Here is a 21,601-nt window from a genome sequence, read left to right as displayed (position 1 = left end):
TATGCTTGGTGGATTAGAACCGTGGAGGAACATGAGGTTGAACAGGGCGAGGTAAGTACTCACCCACCCCCTTATATTATATGCTGATCAGGGAGAAGAGCAGAACGCAAGTCATGGTAGAAGTGATCAAGAACGCTACATAGAAAAGTCACTGCTGTTACAGCGATACACATCTAGAATCTAGCCTCAACCTTTTGCTCCGTATCTTGCAATGCCCACTGACTTCTCGCCTTCTTACTCCTCACAGCATCAACTTGTTCCTTTGTGAATCCCTTTGCGACAGTCGCTGGGTTGTATCCTAGTCCTGTGATCTTACCAATCTGCTCATCTGACTTATCCGTCGCAACGCTTCCATCATGCCTCTTGTATACTGTGCAGACTACCGCGCCTCCAAGACCCAGGTTGTGTTGCAAAGCAACCCTGGTGTCCTTGACTGAGCGGTTGTTTGCCCAGCCGCGCATGTGCCAAACGAGTTCGGCGCATTGGGCAAGACCCGTGGCACCGAGAGGATGGCCCTTGGAGATCAGACCGCCCGAAGGGTTGATGACGACCTTTCCGCCATAGGTTATGCCGCCCTTGCGGATCAGTTCGTGGGCTTTGCCTTTGGGAGCCAGGCCCAGGGCTTCGATGGTAACCATCTCGTTGGCAGAGAAGCAATCGTGGAGCTCGCATACCTTGACATCGTCTGGTGATACGTTGGCCTCCTCGAGTGCTTCGCGAGCGGCCAGTTCGCTCATGCTGTATCCTACTAGTTCAATTGCGCTGCGGTTGAACAGTGATGGTGTGTCGGTGGCTAGTCTTTGCCCAGCAATGAGGATGGCCTGATCCTTGAGTTCGGGGCGCTTGTCCAGGAACTCCTGCGAGACAAGGACAGTGGCAGCAGCTCCATCAGATGTTGGGCAGCATTGCAGCTTTGTGAGGGGTTCGTGGATCATGGGCGCATTCATGACTTGATCGAGGGTGTATTCGTCTTGGAATTGCGAGTAAGGGTTGTTCTTGGAGTGGGCGTGGTTGATTCGACCGATCTCTGCGAAATCCTTGAGTTCCGAGCCGTATCTATTAGAGTGGTTAGTATGATTGGAGTGTGGCTTGGTCGAAGAAGGACATGTCTCAACTCACTTCTCCATGTGTTCTCTTCCAGCGTTTCCAAACATCTGGGCAGCACCCGGTGCCTTGGTGATGCCTCTCGTCTCCTTCATCATCAAGCTGGTCGTGCCTGTCGGGTTTGCGCGATCTTGGAAGAAACTTTGCAGACTTCCTGGGAACATCTTCTCAAAGCCAACAACCAACACGCAATCAGCCGCTCCGTGCGCGATCATGTTCCGTCCCATGTATAAGCCGGTCGAACCGGTTGAGCAGTTGTTGTTCACGTTGTATACTGGAATGCCAGTCATGCCGAACTGGTAGAAGACGCGCTGACCGCAAGTCGAGTCGCCATAGCAGTAGCATGCGATACCTTGGTCGACGTCGTCGTAGTTGATGTGCGCGTCGAGCATGGCTTTTACACCTGCTTCAAAACCGAGCTCTGGGTAGTCCACCTTGCCACGAGGCTTGATGAACTTGGTCATGCCTACGCCGAGGACGTAGACGGGCTGCTTCTTGCCGACCATGATGGCGGTTATAAGGCAAAGAGGGAAGGTGTGTGAGAACTTTAGCAATGAGATAGAGCGAGTATGGTGCAAAGGAAGCGAAGCACGTTTAAACTATGGTGGCTCTTGAATGATGAATATACTGAACAATATAGAGACGCGCTTCATGATAATGTATGTAGCGCGACGGTTGTCCCCGCATCCGCACCACGTTTGGCGCGTGGAGATGCCGAGGTCGATTCGTGAACGGCAAGGCGGGTGAGAATAGCCGATCCGCCGCGTGGGGAAGCCTGCAGCAAGACGCATCTGACAATAGACAACCACTATGTAACCTCAGTAAATTCCTCGGTATGTACACAAGAGGATGCGAACTGATTTGTAGATACCGAGCCGCTGTGATCCGGCTTACTCGAGCCCATGGCACAGTAAGCAAAATTGTGTAAGACATGCAACGCTGACACTCCATGATCTACTCAGGCATTTGTTAAACAGTCCGATTACTAAAACCGACGGCTCTGACTTCGAGACCTTTGTCGTCTCCAATAACATGGAGACGCCGTGATGCGGAACACGTATATCTTCGATGTCGTAGAGGGTTCACTATTCAACATCAGTTCACATGACTACCACAAGTGCGACAAAGAGGTCGTTGACAGTAAGAGGAAGATATGCGAGTCAAGAGTAGCTTGAGGTTACGATTTCCAAAGGAGGAAGCAAGGCCACATGAGGCAGGCACAGGCATCACCAACAGGGAGGTATGTGAGTACGGGGGGCACAGTAAGCGATGCCGACATGAGCATGTTATGGTAGAGGAAGCTTAGGCTTTCCTAGTGAATAAAAACGTCGTAATTTGTCCCAACTAGCACATACGACCACAGGATCTTGAGACCACGGCTTCCCGTCCGCTCAGCCCTAGTTAAGCAAGATACCGGCGGATTAGTAGTCAGGTGGGTGACCACTGGCGAATCCCCGCTGTTGTATGTTTTTGTTTTTAAATCCTGCAAACGAAGACCAGTGTATCAGACGTACGCGTACTTGTGATTCTTTTTGTTGCTTTCGGCAGATGATGTTCGCGTGGTTGAACTACTTTGACGTTGAGAGGCGTAGCAGAAGGTAGAAAATAATTGTAGCTTCATCGTGACATTAGGTCCTAGATATTCCTCGATGGACTGCATAGAGCAATCCGTATTTGCTCTCCTATGGTTCGATTGGCGTATCATGCTATGCTGCCGCCTTGCTTGGTTGGCGTACATGTTGATACCTCCGTATCTGCGCTCCTGGAGCAGATCCTGCATTCGCGAGCGTATGCGCGGAGGCAAAGAATTTTGCCTCTTGTTCCAAAATCGATCGAATGTCTTCCATGCCCTCTCAGCTCACGTCTTCATCCTCCTCGTCCCTTTTCCTTTCTCGCTCGTCTTCTTGCTCTTTCAGATGCATTGCCTCGACCAATTCACTGCCCTCCATTCCCACCTCCTCACCGTTACTACCGTCCGTCGGCTGCTTCTCTCTTATGGCCTTCTGTGCTTCCACTCTCTCTCGGACCAACTTCGCGATGGCGTTGTCTGTCTGCACATTCAGTCCCTTCATCTTCTGCTCCAGATCCCTCTTCAGGTCCCAGTTTGGCTTTTTGGGCTGTAACTTGAAAAGATCCAGTCCCTTATCATCTGCCTTCTCTGCGTCTTGTTGGGCCTTTGTTTCGAGTGCCAATTGTTCTGCCTTGTATTCCAAGGTATTTGTGGGGTCAGCGATGGGTAGGTTGTCGAAGCCCAACTTGACGTTTCGCGTTGTCGCGTCATAGTTTCGGCCGGAGAGGTAGGTCGCTGCTACTGAAGGTTCCTCTTCCTCTGCGCGCGTGAGAGCTTGCGATGTCTCGGTTTGAAGCTGAGTGGATGGCGAGTCGGCAGCTTCTGGCGCGTCTGATATTTGTTCTTGTTTCCGCTTAAGCGACTTGAGTTGTGCGAGGCGTGACTTCCGGTCGTTGGCGGCTGCTGATAGCTTTTCGTGTGAAGACATGGTGAGGACTTTGGGGTTGCGCCGAGTCGAAGTATGGTTGTTCGTACAGTCAGGAGTTGCCAAAAGCTTAGTTGTGACGTGGTCTTATGCGCAATAATCCTTCTGTGATTATGCGCAGTGGATAAAGGGAACGATAGGTGGTCGCTGGAGTCGTGGTGCTTGTCATGAGTTTTGCGGAGAACAGCTCGGGAGTCCAAGATCTTCCCCGGTTAGCGTTTCCTACCAAATACGCACTTTCTCAAGTTTTCGTGTTACTTGCCATCGCAACCAGCTTCATTGGAGTCAACACGTCATGGCTCAATGAGGACCAAACAACCTTCACCTTCTCATGCCCCGGTTCCGCGTCCCCAATGCTAGCCTCATCGCCAGTGCGGATCTCCCCATCCTTCCGTTCCTCGCCCCGAGAGTCTTTGCAGAGTCATCTATACCGAGAAGGAGCAGGCAACGCCATGCAAGGAGCGACACAATCCACCAAGAAGAGAAGAAGACGGCAAAACATGTAGAGCAAGGCACGCGGGTGGAATGTGAAGAAGGCATGTCAGAGATCCGACAGGTGATTGGAACAGCATGTCGCAAGCAACGCATACAAGACGCTTCTGCTACGGAGCTTCTGCAGACGTCTGGTCATTGGAGGATAGGAACAGACCGTCCGGTTTCTGCCAATCGTCTTTATGCTGAGATATCGAATCTCACTCGCCAATATGCCCGATCATATGCAACGATCGCATCCAACAACCAAGGCGTAGCTGAGGGAAAGAAGTCCTCACGACGCCGAGCTCGCCGGGTACAACCTACTCGCTCTTCGTCCCCGTCGGCCCTTGTTCAAAACGGACCTATACGAGCCATAGCACGGGCAAAGGCCCGTTCCATAGAAGAAGCGCGACTTTACAACTACTTGTCCAGACTACCCCCCTGGTTTACAAGTAGAAGGCACATGACACAAGGCCAATACAGGTCTCTTTCGCGGCGCGTGACAAATCTCATTCGCTGGGATTTAACGCATCTAGACCTGACGAGGGCAGCTGATGGTGGGCTTCATTACGCATTTGCAGCACTGGATCGATCACTCTATCCATCTCTACGAAGGCACACACGTAGAGTCACTATAAAACATGATCCTCGATGTGTTCGGTTGAGTTGGAAACTTTTTACGCCTGGTACTCCTGGAACCTCTTCAACTCTGCACCAAGTGTGGCGAAATTGGGTAGCACTTGATGTTTCGACACGGAAAGCCTACGCCCATCGGTTGCTCATTTATCTCCTCGATCGTCAACCTGGCCGTGCTTTACCCTTCACACAAGTTTTGGCCAACGATCCACTCTTGCGAAACCGAAAGACTGAAACTATCGCGGATGCTCTCGGTCATCTCGCTCAGCTCCATACACAAGGACTGTATGATAACAAAAGTTGGGGCGCCGACCCAGAGGCACACAAGCGCCTATTTGTCCCGGCATTCGTGCACGTCTTCAAAAAGTCATTAGCTGGCCGGATCGGTGTCTGTTCTCAAGACCTGTTGTACAACCTAGTCGAGCTAGCCACAACGGAGGACCTGAAGAAGGTGTTTGACTGTCTCGTGAAACACAGGGCACGCATGGGATTCGACACTGTGCTGCACTATGCAACCGCGTTTGGGCAGGCTGGCGAAGTGCAGTATGCATTGAAATGTCTCGACTTGCTCACAGCCAGACATACGGCTACAGCTTGGGAGGTTATGGTGGAGCGCAAAAGACTCCGATGGACGTGCGCTGTCATACTGCGAAAGAGTATGAGTGCAAGTCAAGACTTTCATCAGACCCCGGTTGTCGTCGCTGCTATCGTACGCTTGGGTATCAAGATGGACATACTTCTTTACAACGTCGTCATGCACAACGCTATGGAGGCCGGAGACTACGCTACGGCCTTCAAGGTATACAATTCCTTGGAGAACAACGATATACAGCCAGACAAGCACACCTTCTCGATAATGCTTCACGGATGTACCATGCAAGACAACCCAGCATTCTTCCAAACTTTCGCACAACATTGTGCCGATATAGCAAAAGATATCCAGGACCCATGGCTAGCAGCAGACTATCTCTACTACCTTCAGGTACGCCACAAAGGTGATGAGGACGTCGAACGTACCTCAGCCTTGCTATGGCAGTCCTATGCCGAACATTTCTCAGTAGCGCCACTGCAGTCCTTCATTGGCTACGGAACTCCAGACCTAAGGAAAGCCAGCATCTCACAAAATTCGTCTGCTCTTGGCTCTATGTTGTTAACCCCTCCACCGGTAGCGATGTACATTATGCTGCAAACAGAGATCCGATCAGCGTTGGCGATTAGCAATACGCGAGTCTACAACCTTTATCTCAAGTTCAAGTCGGTCGTGGAAGAAGGAGGAGATCCAGAATTTGATGCGGTGGTTCAAGATCCAATGATCTGGAACGCTTTCCTCTTCGCCTTTTGTCAAAAACAGCAATTTGCAAACGCATCTCAGCTCATTCAAGATATGACGGACGGCCCAGCAAAGCCCAACATCTACAGCTGGACTATCTTTATGCAGGCTTTCTTTAAAACGGGTCAAGTGCAAGCGGCAGAACGTGTCTTTCAGATCATGCGAAGCAGGGGTGTCGATCCTGACCAGTTCACATGGGGAGTTTTGCTGCGAGGGTATGCAAAAGCACAACTTGTTGACCGGATCGGCGATACTATACCGCATCTTGACGCTGAACAGGAATTAGACCCTGATTTGCTAAGGCATTTCGCGAAAGTAGTGGACCGGAAGAAGCTGATGGGCGTATTGGAGGAGAACAGACTTCATAGAGAGGCGAGTGCGCTGGAGAAAGCGAATCGAGAGGCTGAAGAAGAGCGATCCAGGTGGTGGGACGAGCTCGCAGATGGCGAAGCAGCAACAAGAAGCGATATTTCTCCAGTCCAACTTGACGCGACTGCAGCCGTGCAGAACGAAGAATCTTTTGCCACCCAACCTGGCTCATCGGCTGTTCTTCCAAAGCGTACTTTGGTACCTGAGCAACCAACGGAACCACCTCAAATGCCTAGAAGCCAGCCGAGACCACCGCAAGCCAATCTACAGGATCCCGAAGTTCAATACAGAAAACTCCAGGAGCAGCTAGGTCTTGTCGAGCCTACCGGACTCGCCGTCAATGATCACGTCGAATCGGAACCGGTCGAGCTACTCAGCACAGACCTCGGCTTCAAGAGCATGATAGGCAAGAACCAGGTCAAAACTATGGATTCTAGCAAACCCGCTACTACGCGGAAGAGGGCTAGGTTCAATCTCGCCAAACCCAGGAGTGGGGGTGACTTGGAGTGATGAGATTTTAGATGGCCTATAGTGTATACAATGTCAATTGGACGTGTGTAGTCCACAAGTCTTATTCCAAATGCTATCTAAGCGCGTGTGATGAAGAAGCTAGAAGCCTTTCATCGGGTAGCTCTTCCCCTCGACCTTGGACTTACCTCCACACTATCATTCTCTCTCATTGCACTACGACGTCAGAACAGCCGCATTATAGCCCGTTTCATTTACATCTTTTATTTCAACACATCGGTGTTTTGTAGCAGGATAATCATTTTCCTTACATCTAGACACATTCTACTCCATGTATAACGTTCTCAACAAACCAGCCAATACGCGTTTTGGTATTCGCCACGAAACAAACTCTAGTTCATCGTCATTTTGCTAATATTACACACGCCAAGTAATCTAGCTGCATTTTGTAACCATAAAATATGACACGCAACCAGTGAAAAATCTAGACTGAACGGGTAGCTAAAGAATCAAGCCGTTTGTCAACCAAACTCCACCATGGAACCCCACAATGACACGAAAGGACTCGAACCTCGTTCGTCGACAACTCGCAGAATTGCCGAGCCCCGCGTCCAACGCGTTCAGCTCTCGCTTGACTTGTCCAGACTGGGAAAAAAAGAGAAAAAAAAGAAAGGTGACAAGTAGCTGAATACACCGTTTTTTTTGGAGAAGAAGCTACGTCTCTCTGCCATCTGGTGGCCTGAGGATAATTAATCGTCTCTTTTGTTTTCCTGGTACGGTTCGGAAGGATGTTCGCCGCGGGGTAGGGAAGATCTACACTGCAGTCGCATGCATGCATGCTACCTATCTGACTACTGTATACTAACCACCCATTGGAGCAAACCAGGCTTTCTCAACATTCTTGTCGTTCCGCTCCCCGCAGGGAGATCTAGATCATCAAAAAACAGACCGTCATACGGACGCGTATACCAATGGCATACAAGCGATTGAGTAAGGTACAACACTACCACCGGATCAAGTACCATCGAACACGGGTTCATAGATCTATGGGTATGCTGCGGATTGATGAGCGTCGTGCTCGTGTCTAGTCCAATACTGGCTGTGTTAGTGGAAACACCATCAGAAGAGTCAGAGCAAGAAGAGCATTATGCAAAATTCGATTTCATTCTATTTCTGTCTGCCTCCAAGGTAGAAACCTGTAGTATCGTCTGTAGACCCGAACATGTAAGGAAAAGGGGTTGCCTAAGAAGTTGGCGTACGGGTTGTAAAATAGGTACAAAAGATGGTGATATAGAAAGACGTTGGATAATTACAAGAGTGATATGTTGTTCGCGTGAGAAAGCGTCAAATCCTCCGAGAACCCAGCATCAAAATGATAGAAGATGGTGATAATAAAAAAGCTGCCAGCATACATCATCTCACACGAATCCAAGAAGATGATTTTCTCGTCTCTTGAATCTTTGCCGACAAATCGACGTGCATTGAGATATACATGCTGCGCTGGTGCAAATTCAAAGTCGCTTGTACTCTTGTGTGTTGTGCTCGACACACAACATGTATCTTGCCGAACATGAACTGCAACCCTGCAGCCTCAGTTTGCAGGGTCTTTCGATGTCGTACCACCTGCTTGTATCGGCGTGTCCGCTTCCGCATCTCCCGAAGAAAACACCGTCGCGAGGAGTGGGGCGTACGGAAGTGTATGCCGACATCCATTCAGATGCGCTCGCATGTGCATACAGCACTACCAAAAGCCAAGATCAAGATACAATGCAAAAATGGATTGATGACCACCCGATGAACGCCTCCGTTTGGATATATGTCGACTAAGAGCTGAAGGAGATGGATAAACGATAGAGTCGCAATATACAGGTAGCGATGGATGAATAATTACGGTAGCAATCGAGCGCAAGACTAGAAGTTTTGTGCGATGCCAGAGTTCCCTTGTTGGGGGAAGACACTTGGGTTTTCTATCCTTGTATTGCGTCGTGCTGACACATCTCTTATTATTGGCTGTTGGTTGCCAGCATATGGGTCGTTTGCAGCGTATGGCCCGTTCTGGTAGTACTCTTGGTTTTGGTAGTACTCCTGTGGGTGGCCATTGGCCATGCCAGGGTAGTCGCCTGAGTTGTCGGAGTGATTGGCTGCCGAGTACGACGAAGAGGCATTGGAAGGTCCACGGTGTACACCGGCCTGGTTGTTGGCAGAGTTGGATGCTGCAGCGCCGTTGACAACACCAAGTGCGCCGATGCCGTCCGAGTCCATGGTCTGGCGACGACCGTCTACGAGCGGGTCGTTAGAGTGAGCGTCGGAGTAGGCACCGTTTGTGGGAGAGTGTGGGCTGGCGTAGCCACCAGGGTTGCTGTTGCTGTCCGAGTAGGTCATGCCAGAGGTGAGGGTGGTCGACATCTTGCGGTTAGAGCTGGTGGTAGTGTTGCCCCAGCCTCGGTAACCGCTGTCGTCTTCGGCCATTTGCAATCCGCCGACAGCAGGTAGCGTAGGGTCGTGGTTGGGGTTGAAGCCATACTCCTCGACCTCTTTGCGGCGTTCGTCCTCGGCGCTCTTGCGCTGCTTACGTTTCCGCCAGAAGAAGATGCCTCCCAGTACTAGCAGAGCGACAACTACAACGGGAATGACGACAGCAATGGCAGTCTTACCACCAGTGCCTAAGCCGCCAGAGTTCTCCTTTTGCGCATTCTGCAGCTGAGTGGAGTCAGTGTTGGAAGGATCCGCAGCGCCTGTACCAGTGGAAGATGCAGCATTGGTTGGCGCAGCGGCAACGTCAGTGCGCGAGAAGGTTGCTGTTACAGTGACGATTTGCGGTGTCTGTCCTTCTCCTGTCGGGGTAGAGGTTACGACGGTGACAGAGGTGAAGACTTGGGTGGATGGAGGCGCCGATGGAGCAGTGATGACGCTTGTAGCGGCAGGCGGCGGATTGCTGGTAGTCGCTGGGGGAGGCGGCGCTGCTGACGATTGTGCTGGCGGTGGTGCGCTCGACTGCGCTGGAGGAGGTGCTTGTGAGGTTGATGAGGCTGGCGCGGGTGCTGAAGATGCAGGCGGCGGCGGCGCCTGGCTTGATGGTGCCGCGGGCTCACTTGAGGGAGCGGGAGCAGCGCTTGAGGGAGCAGCGCTCGAGGCGGGTGCAGGAGCCTCTGAAGAGGGCGCGTCCGCTGAAGGCGTGTTAGAAGCCGGTGGGGGACTTGAAGGAGTGTTTTCTGGCGGATTGGAAGACGGCGCGGGAGCAGAAGAAGCCTCAGTGGGCGCAGGTGCTGCGGAGGGTGTTACAGACGGCGAAGGAGGATCTGACGAGGGCGGATCTGAAGATGGGGCAGAGGCTGGAGGAGCAGACGACGCAGCAGGAGCAGGAGCAGATGCAGAGGAAGGAGCGGCTTCAGGACTCTGAGAAATAATAGAAGGAGACAACGTACTCGCAGTCACATTGTTGCTAGACATGTTGACGACAATTGCAGCCAGAAGCTATGGGTGCCGGTGAAAGGAGCGACTGAGGCGACGACGACAACGACGTGAGGACGGCTAACAGGTGCCGCCGGGGGAGGGTCAGGTAAGGCAAGGGGACAAGATTCTCAAGGTGAAGTAGTTAGAGTTCCGTGGTACCGCTGGCGGGCTCGTAGCAGTGGGCGGCGATCTCTTGTGTGCTCCGCCCGTGGGTCCGCAGTGATGATGTATCGACGGAGGCTCTGGGTTGCGAGTGGGCGGCGGGCGAGGTTGTGCAGGAGTGTTAGTGGACCTTCACGCCAAAGGACGGCTGATCCCAGCAAGCACCTGTTGATTAAGCTGCCGAACCGAAGACGCCCAACAACAACAAGCGCGCTCTGTTACCCTGCCGCCGGTGCCAATTGGGGTGGGGAGTCGATGGCGGTCAAAGGTTAACGTCGAATTGCGATCACCGTCACGGCTTTCTGAAACAATACCGTCGCAGCTCGCAGTGGAATCTGAACGCCATGGGCCCGGCGACTTTGCAGCAGTCCCGTGCCAAGGCCTGATGCAGCCTCTGGTGTTGCATCCAGCAGCGACTGGCTTGGAGCTTCAGACGGAAAAGCGGGTGTCTAATGCACCCAAGCTGACTAGCATTAGCCCCAAAAGGGGAGGTTGCGAGATGCAAGTACAAGAGGCGCACCTGGCTAGCGACTAATACGGCATGTCCGTGGCTGTGTGCGTCTGAAATCTGTCTTTAGAAGGCCCCTTTGAATCGGACCCTCGATGTCTACTCATGCCAAAGCATTGCTGTCCTGCATCGCACAACTCGGCGATAATGCAGCGTCGCGCTCGCTGCAGTGGCCGTCGCATGCCGTCATCCAAACGGGCCTTGTGTGCGAAATTTCCCACATCCCAGTCCCAATAACATCATCCGCTCGTGTTCACTGGCGAGCTTCCTGCTCTTTTCAGGCCGTGCGCCCGTGATTGGCTCCGTGGCGTGCCACTCTTAATATAGACGGTCAGAGTATCCTCGGCACGTTACCTCCCGTCTGCTCTACTGTGTGAACAGCGCACTGTGGCTTCGTGAGTGCAGGAGCTACCGTCATCTTACGGGGCAAACATCGTAAATGCCACCACTAGATGCGCGCTTTTTATCAGCTTTCTTCGTATCTCTCGTCGTATGCTTTTGTCGCTGCCACGTGCAGGGTTCGTCTCTCCACCTGCGCATTCACTAGTGACCAACAAATACGCACCGAACTATCTCGTGCAAAACAAACCAACCCTGCCTGAACTGATTAGACATCATTACCCTGTCGCAGTTCCTCGTCTTGTCCAGCACGTGTTGCTGGATAGTTGCCTCCACTGTCTTCACCACTCCACATTGTCATGCTTAGTGTACCACCGCCAAGGTGTCTTCCCCTTACCGCTAACACTGCACAACTTCATTGTTCGCTAGATTGCTAAAGCCACATGTATCGCTCGTCTACTGTTCGACAAACGGAACGCTAGAAGCTTCATCGCTAGCGTACCAATAAACAATCTAGTCTCCCTAGAGTACGCCCGGAATTATGGCCTTGCGGCCTTGCAGCTTATCCTTACCAAACTTCTTCTCGTACCATCTCTTGCCCTGTAACGCACGTGGAAGCATGGTAGTAATCTCGTTGAGAAGAAACGTACGTGCAGGCACACACTGCCAACCACCAATCATCCACCAGCCTGCCCACTCAATCCATTCGCACAGATAGTGCGCGTGTAGCGAGTATTTGAACAGACCATTCTTCGGTATCATGTATATCTTGTCCACCTTCTCTACAGGTGTGCCCTGCTCAGCAGCTGCCTTGCGCTGTTTGCGATCTGCCGCCCTCCTGATCTCGCGCAGATCGTCGTCGTGGAACATGTTGGCCAAGAGTCCCCAGCACCAGATTACGAGCCCTAGAAACATGTACTCTGATCGCGCTGCCCATTCGTATTGTGATGTTGGTCCGTAGCCTGCGAGGTACCCGCCAATGGAGATGGCATTGAACATTTGAAACCCAAAGGCCAAGATCCATACAAAGGGGTGTATTGGCGACATGCTGGGGTTGAGGAAGAGGGGAGATGCAACGGCGCGGTAGAGGTAGTGGAAGACCTTGCATCCCATTAGCACATTTCTGACAGAACCTCCTTCCATACTCACAAAGCAGCCAGCCATGGTCCAGTTACCCCAAGGTAGTTCTCCAAGACCCAGTTCTTTCGGAAGCGAGTACATGATGTACAACAGGGTTATGAAGCCTGCCGACTCCATTGTTGCCCATCCAATCTTGCCATTGATGTTGAAACGCGACTCAATCGACGTCTTGCCCTGCGGGTACCAGTCCAGAACCCATTGAGCCGCAGTAATCTTTGCGCATGTTAGGAACCGCTGAAACACACGATGCCGTGTTGCGGCATAGCGCCTCGCAGGTCGGGCGTATGCTTACAATAGGAAAGAACTGCCAGATGTAGCAAATCAGCTCCCAGTTCTCACGCGACGGCGGAAGCCACTTCTCCACAATCGCCATAACAGTATTCAAAAGGTGATCTTGCGCGAAATGAGATCCTAAGGACACGTCGAAAGTGTTGCCGATGAAAAGTTGATTCCTTTGGGTGAAGATTGAATCGCAAACAATGATGTCACCATAACAGTGTTGCATCCGTGCCAAGCCGAAGCGTGTCGTCCTGTTCTCCGCCTCGAGATCTTTCCATCACGCTTCGGTCCGTACGAAACGACCCACTCGGATCCGTTTTTCTCTCCACGCCACCAGACCAAGATCATTTCGGTGTACGATACCGTAGTGGGCAAGCAGATTGACTCTGCATATTGGTGGCTATATATACAGTCCAGTTTGATTGTCTTCCATCAAAAAGCCGTCTCCTTAGCTCAATTGGGAGAGCGCCAGACTGAAGTCTCAGTCACTAAATCTGGAGGTATCGTGTTCGATCCACGAAGGGGACAACGTGCCTGGGTTCGCCCAGGATTCTTCGAACTTACTTTTTTGCGCTTGTTTAGTCTTGGAACCAATGCGAGATATGCGGTGTGAGTGTCTTCCTTTTGCACGTCGCTCGGTGACTTTGTCTCTTTTTGCGAATACGACTGTCTTGGAAGCTCAAATCAATCATGTGCAATCAGCCAACCGTGCTAAGAATGTGCACGCGCACGTATGCCAGAGTATGGGCATGACCTGTCAGGGATGTGAGCCACCTTTTATGTGTTTAGTGACAAGAGTGTCTGGTTCAGATAAAGATGAATATTACTGTGTGAAGTTTATGCTACGCTATCATGCTTGCTAATTAATCGAGGCAGAAAACAAGGAGTCTTGTCCCAAATTTCGGGAGGTTGACGCCTAATCGTCTCGCCTCGCACCACTGGCCTGCATATCCGCATCAGTGACGGGCACACTCTCCCTTCGCAATTGTTCCGGAGCTCTCGCTTCGTTAGTCTTCTTGATGCCTCTTCCTCCAGGCGTCAAGTAGGTGTTGTCCAAATTCGGCAGCTCCTCACCAGGAGTGGGAGTCCAGTGCTTGCTCTTCCATGGTGTGACGTGGAGGATGTACATGGTATCAATCTCTTCGAGGGTGCGGCCGTGAGATTCGCAGACGAAGAAGTAGACCACTATAGCACCGAGGAAACAGCAGGCGGCGAAGACATATCCATATTGATAATCGATAGCAGCCGTGATGTAGGGCGTGACTGACAATATGCGTTAGTAGGGGTGCACATCGACAAACATGAAGTGGTAGAAACTTACAGAAAGAGATTAGGAAGTTCCACGTCCAGTTACTAGCCGTTGCCAGAGCCATTGCCTTCGCACGGTATCGACTAGGGTAGATTTCTCCGACCACTGCCCAAACAATTGGTCCCCATGTCATGGCATAGCCTGCGATGAAGAGACACGCAAAGGTAATCATGGCATATCCGACACCCTGGTTTGATGTGCCATCGTCATTTTCCAGAGCAAAGTGACCCAGCGAGGCGAAGACGAGGAAGCACATGAACATCCACAAGGCTCCAGTGATCAGTGCTGGTCTCCGTCCGAACCTTTCGACGATGTATAGACCGGGGAAGGTCATGCCAAAGTTGACTCCTCCGAGGATCATGGAGGTGACGAATGAGTTTGAGATACCGACGGACCGGAAGATGGTGGTTCCATAGTAGAAGTAGCTACAAGAACGTCAGTATAGGATGCATCATGAACGCTTAGAATCGACTCACTAGTTGGCACCTGTAAGCTGCTGAAGAGCTTGCAGACTAATACCAAGCAACACGCGATACAACATGCGCGGTCCTGTGAAGATCTCGTACCAAGGGTGGTGACCGCCTCCCGCTTGCTCCGCCTCCAATTTCTTCTGGATTTCCTGGACCTCACGCTGGACCTCTGGGTGGTCCTGGGAAACACCGTACGTAAGGGCGATGGTATGTGTCGCTTCGTCAACCTTGCCCTTGCGGTATTCCCATCGTGGAGATTCCTGCATGAAGAAGATTCCAACCATCATGAGTACTGACCAGATGAAACCAACGCCCATTGGAATCTTCCATGAAGCCGAGCTGCCATCATCTTCGGTACCGAAATTGATGCCTAAGGTGCGAAGTCAGTATAGGTCTTACAAATAGTTTGTAGGGGACGTCACTTACAGTAAGCGGTGAAAATCCCAAGGGTAATGAAGAGTTGGTAACACGATACGAGTGCACCTCGCACGTAACGTGGTGCGGTTTCGGACTGGTACATTGGTGTAAGGACCGAAAGTCCTCCTACACCCAAACCAGCGACCCAGCGACCAAGGGAGATCTGGTACCATGTATTTGTTGTAGTAATCTGGACAATGACTCCGATGCAGAAGATGATGTTCCAGAAGACGATGGAATACTTGCGGCCGAATTTGTCGGCGATGGGGGCGGCAATTATAGCACCCATCAGGGTACCGATCGAAAGCAGCGCGACAATCAACCCAGACTTCCAGTTGCTGAAAGCAGGCCCGCCTGTTTCAGGGTCTGTTTGATCCGCGAATCTGTTCAGGAAGTCGGGCATTTCCAAAAATCCAGATATTTGACCAGTGTCATATCCGAAGATGAACTACATGTCGTCAGCCAAACATCCTCGTGGTTTTTCATATAGTACATACACCACCCATCGACACGATGATAGCCATGGCAATAATGCGCATACGGAAGATTTCCTTGACACCACCCTTCAACATCTGTGGTTTCTTCTCGGGGTCCTGGTCTATCATCGTGGACGAAGCAGGCGAGGCATGTGAATGCCCACCAAATCGATCGAGTATCGCCATGGCTAGTGAAAGGCAGAAGAGGAGTGCCGATCAGTTGAGGTAAAAAGTGTTAGCAGACCTTGGGGTCGTGGGGTCTCCGAGTTCCTATAAAGCATCCATTCGCTCCGCTTTTGGGCAGTCGGGGACTCCAATGCCGTCATAACGGCACGCTTAACCGTGGGTCATCACCGCATTCCCCATGGTTACCGCGCAGTTTGGTAAATCCGAAGCCATCTCGTGGTCGTGCGAGCCGCAGTGGCCGACGTCATGTTTTGCATGGTCCAGGACCCCAACTAACGGCCGCTAGCCACATCGCCATTGACAAGCCCGGGCAATCGAATGCTTGATAAAGTTAAGCTATCTACAAGCGTTGCGTTCCCATTGGCCGCGGGATCACTCCGGAGCCGATCTTTGAGCCTCCAAAGCTTGGCCCAAAGATTTTCTGCCGACGTTAAGGCTGCGGACGTCATCTTCACTTCGACATGTGGGGTAGCGCAAAAGCCGTTGTGTATCAGTTTGGCTTGTTGTTGGCTATTGTCGCTTCGGACTGCCGAGGTGTTCCGATATGTCAGGTCTTTCGCGTGTCGCAGGAATGAATGATGAAAGGTGAAGATGATGTAAGTGTAACGCCGAGATCTGGCTTGGCGTTCATCACGACGATCTTTCGATAAGATCGCAATTTCGACCTGTCACCTCAACATGACTTGACTATCGCGAATAAACATAAAGAGGAGGAGGAAATAAAAGGCACATCGGACGAACGATCGCGGAACGGAGCCTCTCGGTGATAGTCCCCAGTTTTTATCTTCTACGGGTCTTCGATGCATGCGTATTGTGGGTAACGATCGCCACACCATGGGGCCTCCACTGACTGTTACAGGTCTCCGGATTTGAAAATTTTGAAAATACTCAAGTACCGGTAACGTCATTTCGCTTCATCACATGTCATGCATGGGCCAAGAGGTGTAGTTCCTCTGCGGCTCAACTACCAGATCTGGATGTTTACGACTCAGTTCAAGGCATGCGTTGTACGGATGATTCCGCTATCTCGAAAACAACTAGTTGTAGCATTCCATGCGAAAGCGCGCCCATATCGCACCAGCACAATGCTTACAGGACGAGGACGTATTACTAATCATTGCAAATTGCACCATCCGTCGATAGCGCGATCCCCATCTTGAAATGTTCCGATACTGAAGCCACAGAAGACGTTGTACACGTTCAACTATATTGGGCAGCGTATCAATCGAATGCGTGTGTAATCGTCCGTCGGAAGTTCATCTTTCAGTCGAAGGCAAACGTGTATAAGATGTTCCTAGATCATGGATCTTTTTCATTCTGCTTAGTTATGCCAGTATCAACATCTTCTACACATCTCGGACCGAGAGACGCGGACCCTTCTATCATACAGCATCGATTGTACTTGCCATTTCTGGCCATCCTTCTAGAATGTTAACTGGACCGTGGGTAAAGCTGTAGGATAGTATAGGGACTTATTGCCCTCCACACATATCCCTTGGAAACCTTACCTACTCCTCTCTTGCTGAGGCTAAAACTCCATCTGGATAGGACACCGTCTACAACGGGTACGCCACCCGGGCCGTCTCGGCGTCTGACGTGGCTTAAGCCACCCACACAACATCCACCACCTCGAACTTACCCACAACTTTTACAAAATCTGTCCCAACGCAGTAACTGTATTGAACGAGTGTAGATTGCAGATGAGAAACACGGGTACAGCTTCCGACCACTCAAATTTCCACTACCAGAAGAAAAAGAGGACTTGGCTGGGTAGTGTACCCGAGAAATGGTTGCTTCTGCAGCTGTCGGGTTACCATGCCGTATGACTCCTCACTCCAAACCACAACACATGTAAGTAGCAAAAGATACAACCACAAACCATTGCGATCCCGTCTCTAGATACCTTTATCCAAAAAACACAACAGACTCCCGCGGATATAAGACCCGAGTAGATCATGGGCGCTTCCTTATGCCAATACGGATGTACGGGCGGATATCACGCATAGCTTTGATCGGTATGGGTAATATCTTAGTCTTTGTCGTACAGGTCTTAAGTGCGTACCGCAATAGGCAATTTTGTTGTCTGGGGGGGCAAAGCGTAGAAACTAGGCGTCTCACACGGCTACATTTGCCGGCGAGATACGCGTCCTGTAGTATGCCAACAAACCTTTCGGCGTTACTCACAACAGCTTTGAACGGCAACAAGAGGAAATATGATAACAAGGCGTACAAGCCTGTCGTGCCTCACGACCATAGGCGAAGAACTGGGGCACAGAAGCAATATTGCAATTTTATTATAGCTACATGGATACCGCCCATTCCGCCTATCGACTTAGAAAAAGAGTGCTTTTACCTAGTGACCCAACAGGAAGTCGAGAAATAGAAAGATCACAATCGGGACGCCGGCGATCCTCAGCATGTAGGCGGAAAGCATAGAAAGCACATGTTATACGAACGCCCCATTCCCCTCTCGAACCTACCCCGTACCCAGCCAGATAAAGATGCAAATAAGTACAATGGAGGCACCGTCGCAATGCTAAAGGTCATGTCGTAAAGCGTTAGTTGGGATTCGTGTTGCTGTTGAAGTTGCCCGACCCGCCTCGAACGGACATTGTGGGAGCGTTGTTAGCAAGCCCGGACGATGGTACTCGCGTCATGGACGGTAAGGCAAATGGTGGGGCTGGTGCAGGAGCTGGAGGCTTTGGAGGCAGGTGTGACGGTGTACCGTACTTTGCGATACTGCTTTGAGACGATCCTGGCTCACCAGACTGGGAGGCGATTCGGTTCATGGACGTAGCTGAGTTGTTGCCCTGTATACTTTGAGGTGACCCGAACGAAGGCGTGGAGGTAGATGAAGGGTTGTGTCTGGGCATCTGAGCAGGCATGGAAGTCTGAGCCGACATTTGGTATCCGCCATACCCATTCATCTGAGGCTGTCCCTGCATCATGTTCTGCTGCATCCCGAAGGGCATGTTACGTCCACCAGGGACAAAGGCCTGCGTTTGCGGGTTGAACTGTCCACGGTTGTAGCTTCCCGGAAGTGGATGCTGGTTGCGGTTTGGCTTTCCATTGTAAGCATTTGAGGCGAACTGTCCGTATGAATAGCCAGGCATGGGTGCTTGGTGGGGTGCGGACATAGGGCGGTTGCCAGGACCATTTTGAGCATTGTATGCACCCTGAGCCATTTGAAACGGGGGCTGTTGATTTGCTTGAGACCAGGCAGAGTTCATAGGCATGTTTTGCTGTTGCTGGTAGGTATCTTGGTAAGACGCCATTTGCGGGTTGGCCATCTTTGGGGTGACTTGAGAAGGCATACCGGCGCTCTGGAACGACGACATACCCCGCTGGAAGTCCGCCGACAAGTCATAACCATTCGGTGCTTGTCCATAACCGGGGTACGCCATCATTGAGCCGTTAGAGGCCTGGTACTGCTGACCAGCCCAACCGTACTGCGCCTGCGGCTCCGGCGCCATCGGCTCCGGCGCCATCATACCCGGATATGGGTTGCTGAAAGTAACTGGAGGAGAAGTGCCGGGATTCATAGTCGCATATGGCGCGTTCTGTGCAGGTGCTTGGTAGCCGTTGTAGTAGACAGCGTTATCTCCAGTGTATGTAGCCACAGGGTACTGTTGCGGATAGTACACATTGAAGCGGGACCGTGCTTGGAAGTCATCGTCGTCGTAGTTACGCTGCTTCTTGGGCTTCTTCTTCCCAGCAGCTGAACTTGACCGTGATATATCTTTCCCTTTATTCTTGTCTTCTCCGGATCCATTGCTTTCAGCCACGTCAGGCTCTTCGCTCTCTGCACTTCCAAAGATGCGCTGACGAGCCTCGCGGTAACGTGCCTCGCGCTCTTCTCTGGATAGAGCGGCTTTATCTTTGTTGCCTTCGCCATCGTTGCTGCCTTCACTACCACCCATTTCAGAAGTCGTCTTTGACGCATTCTGCGAGTTAGCTCCAGTGTTTGTACCTGATTTACCATCATCGCGACGCATGATCTTACGAGCAGGAAGCTCCACAGGAGGTGTGTTGGTGCCCTTGGCAGGATCAACCATCTGTGACACAGGGGGCGGACTGCGAATAGTCAGCAACAAAACCCCTTGGACCTCGCTGGGTACTTACATTCTACAGTAAGGTGTACGCGTGATCTTCACACCAGTCATAGTGGTGTCGACAACATGGCCAAGCAAGTAGTAGTCGGCAAGACGATGAGCAAGCATCCTGTAGAAAGTATTACAGTTCGGTAGACACAATTCATTTTCGCTATATCCCGTTAGTAACGATGGGTAGAGGAGGGATCGCCCGTAACGTACCGAGAATCTTTGATGAAATCAATAAAGTCTTGTTCGATCTTGACTACGAACAAACGATCACGCGGAGAGCGCAGCGCCTCGAGCAGCTTCTCATCTGGAATGGCGGGCATGTTGGGAACACCATTAAGTGAGGGCATGCCGTTAACTAGGGGCTGCGACATGGGCCCTGCGCCATTCAGCGACTGATTAGGGTCGTATAAGGTTTGCGGGCCATTGGGTAGCGTCGGAAATCGACCCGGGGGTACTCCTCGATGAGGTTGAGGATTCATCACCGCTATTTCGTGTAGCTGGTCCCTGAAGGCACGCGCAGCGCCATGGTCAGATCCCTGCCGGGAGTCCGCAACGACTGAGTCTGGGGGGGATATGACATCCTCTTCCTCGACTGCCCTTAGGCTAGCACTGTCGTCTGGGCGCAAAGACTCCTTCTCATCTAGTGCAAACGTTGTCGCAGAAGCTACGCTCTTTCCATCAATACTGGGAGGTTTCCCGGATCCGTCTGATGAAGACAGCTGAGTGCTGCTATCCTCGGTGACAGACACCTTGACTACAGCAGCGGACTGGGGCCTATCGACGGCATCCCTTTTAGGATCCGTAGATGGTATCTCCGATAGCTCGGCGGTACTTGTCTGCTGCACGGGCTGCGAGATGGCATTTTCAGCGCTTTTGCTCGCATCGTTATCCTCTCGCTTTTCCGCGATTATTCTTGATGCTACTTCGCCATTCATGGGGATAGAGCGCGCCTTCTGGGCGATGGCAGGTATTCTAGGTGTCGCAACAGGCGGTCTCGCTTTCGGAGCAGAATCTTTCGACATCTGGGGCTTTATGGCGGAAGCCGCGACCTAGCGCTGTTAGCACACCGCCCATGGAAATTGCTTCTTAAGATCCTACCTTGGCGAATGACAGAGGCCTCGGGGGTGCCTGATCTGCTGAAGCCGGTGTCACGGATGCCATGGTTATGAGGCGGTGTTTGGTACTGAAGACTATATGAGCGGTAGGGTGCGATTTAGATGGCCTATGCGCAGTGTGCAGTGGTTGTTCAAACGCGGCGAAAGCGAAATGGGTTTTCGAGCGGTTCTGTAGTAGCAGAGCAGTTCAGTGAACTGACGGACGCCTGCTCTTGTAGCCGAAAGAATCACCAAGCTCAACGCCGGACGTGGGTCGTCGTAGACCGAAATGAAGGTGGTGTTAACCGAAGTGATGGACGTATTTTTTTCAGGAAATAGGGTGCTCAAGGAAAGTCGCGATAACCGGAGCCAGAAAGCTGGACATGTTGGTGTGCCGACATTCGTGGGAAAAGTGTAGAGTAGTGGGATTGTTGGAAGCCAAGGTGAAGTTAGCCTTGACGACAGGCCTGCGGTCCAGAGATTTGGGCGTCGAGCGTGTGAGAAGCTGCCAAGCACCCGGATATAGGGCGCAAGACAAAGGACGACCGGTGAATTGGCTCGTCGACTTGGGTACAGGGCGGGGACCAGGCTGTTATGCGGGGTGCAGCGCAAGGCGTGTGAAGGATAGAGAAGCGATGATGGAAGCCGCCAGTGGGCGAGCTTAGTCATGCCGCTCCGCCCAATTCTCCGGCCAAGCTGCATCTGCGCTTTACTGCATGCGAGCAAGGCTGGTCGCGTTTCCTCGCCGAAAGTGACAGAAGAAGATTGAACTTGGCGAGGCTTGATTAC

At 51.7% G+C, this 21,601-nt stretch overlaps 7 protein-coding genes across 7 annotated transcripts; 1 reads left to right on the top strand and 6 right to left on the bottom strand.

The window, feature by feature from the left end:
* Window positions 1–173: 173 nt before the first annotated feature.
* Window positions 174–1,610, bottom strand: ALTATR162_LOCUS10054 (uncharacterized protein; the record flags this gene model as incomplete). Its single annotated transcript, XM_043317690.1, has 2 exons — window positions 174–1,056; window positions 1,120–1,610. The coding sequence occupies 2 exons, from the start codon at window positions 1,608–1,610 to the stop codon at window positions 174–176; spliced, it is 1,374 nt and encodes a 457-aa protein (XP_043173625.1).
* A 1,347-nt stretch (window positions 1,611–2,957) lies between these two features.
* ALTATR162_LOCUS10053 (uncharacterized protein) lies at window positions 2,958–3,602 on the bottom strand (the record flags this gene model as incomplete). The annotated part of the gene is made up of 1 exon (XM_043317689.1): window positions 2,958–3,602. One exon carries the CDS (start codon window positions 3,600–3,602, stop codon window positions 2,958–2,960), a length of 645 nt encoding a protein of 214 aa, XP_043173624.1.
* Window positions 3,603–3,930: 328 nt separating this feature from the next.
* On the top strand, window positions 3,931–6,918 carry ALTATR162_LOCUS10052 (uncharacterized protein; the record flags this gene model as incomplete). Its single annotated transcript, XM_043317688.1, has 1 exon — window positions 3,931–6,918. One exon carries the CDS (start codon window positions 3,931–3,933, stop codon window positions 6,916–6,918), a length of 2,988 nt encoding a protein of 995 aa, XP_043173623.1.
* Window positions 6,919–8,787: 1,869 nt separating this feature from the next.
* Window positions 8,788–10,326, bottom strand: ALTATR162_LOCUS10051 (uncharacterized protein; the record flags this gene model as incomplete). The annotated part of the gene is made up of 1 exon (XM_043317687.1): window positions 8,788–10,326. The coding sequence occupies one exon, from the start codon at window positions 10,324–10,326 to the stop codon at window positions 8,788–8,790; it is 1,539 nt and encodes a 512-aa protein (XP_043173622.1).
* A 1,534-nt stretch (window positions 10,327–11,860) lies between these two features.
* On the bottom strand, window positions 11,861–12,851 carry ALTATR162_LOCUS10050 (uncharacterized protein; the record flags this gene model as incomplete). Its single annotated transcript, XM_043317686.1, has 3 exons — window positions 11,861–12,439; window positions 12,488–12,691; window positions 12,771–12,851. 3 exons carry the CDS (start codon window positions 12,849–12,851, stop codon window positions 11,861–11,863), a joined length of 864 nt encoding a protein of 287 aa, XP_043173621.1.
* Window positions 12,852–13,673: 822 nt separating this feature from the next.
* On the bottom strand, window positions 13,674–15,558 carry ALTATR162_LOCUS10049 (uncharacterized protein; the record flags this gene model as incomplete). The annotated part of the gene is made up of 5 exons (XM_043317685.1): window positions 13,674–14,020; window positions 14,079–14,491; window positions 14,543–14,906; window positions 14,963–15,401; window positions 15,451–15,558. The coding sequence occupies 5 exons, from the start codon at window positions 15,556–15,558 to the stop codon at window positions 13,674–13,676; spliced, it is 1,671 nt and encodes a 556-aa protein (XP_043173620.1).
* A 2,615-nt stretch (window positions 15,559–18,173) lies between these two features.
* Window positions 18,174–20,879, bottom strand: ALTATR162_LOCUS10048 (uncharacterized protein; the record flags this gene model as incomplete). Its single annotated transcript, XM_043317684.1, has 4 exons — window positions 18,174–19,689; window positions 19,738–19,878; window positions 19,929–20,767; window positions 20,817–20,879. The coding sequence occupies 4 exons, from the start codon at window positions 20,877–20,879 to the stop codon at window positions 18,174–18,176; spliced, it is 2,559 nt and encodes an 852-aa protein (XP_043173619.1).
* Between the last annotated feature and the right edge of the window lie 722 nt (window positions 20,880–21,601).

This window comes from Alternaria atra (genome assembly GCF_907166805.1).
Source record: "Alternaria atra isolate CS162 genome assembly, contig: 32, whole genome shotgun sequence".
Lineage (NCBI taxonomy): Eukaryota > Fungi > Ascomycota > Dothideomycetes > Pleosporales > Pleosporaceae > Alternaria > Alternaria atra.
This window is presented reverse-complemented; position numbering and strand designations above follow the sequence as displayed.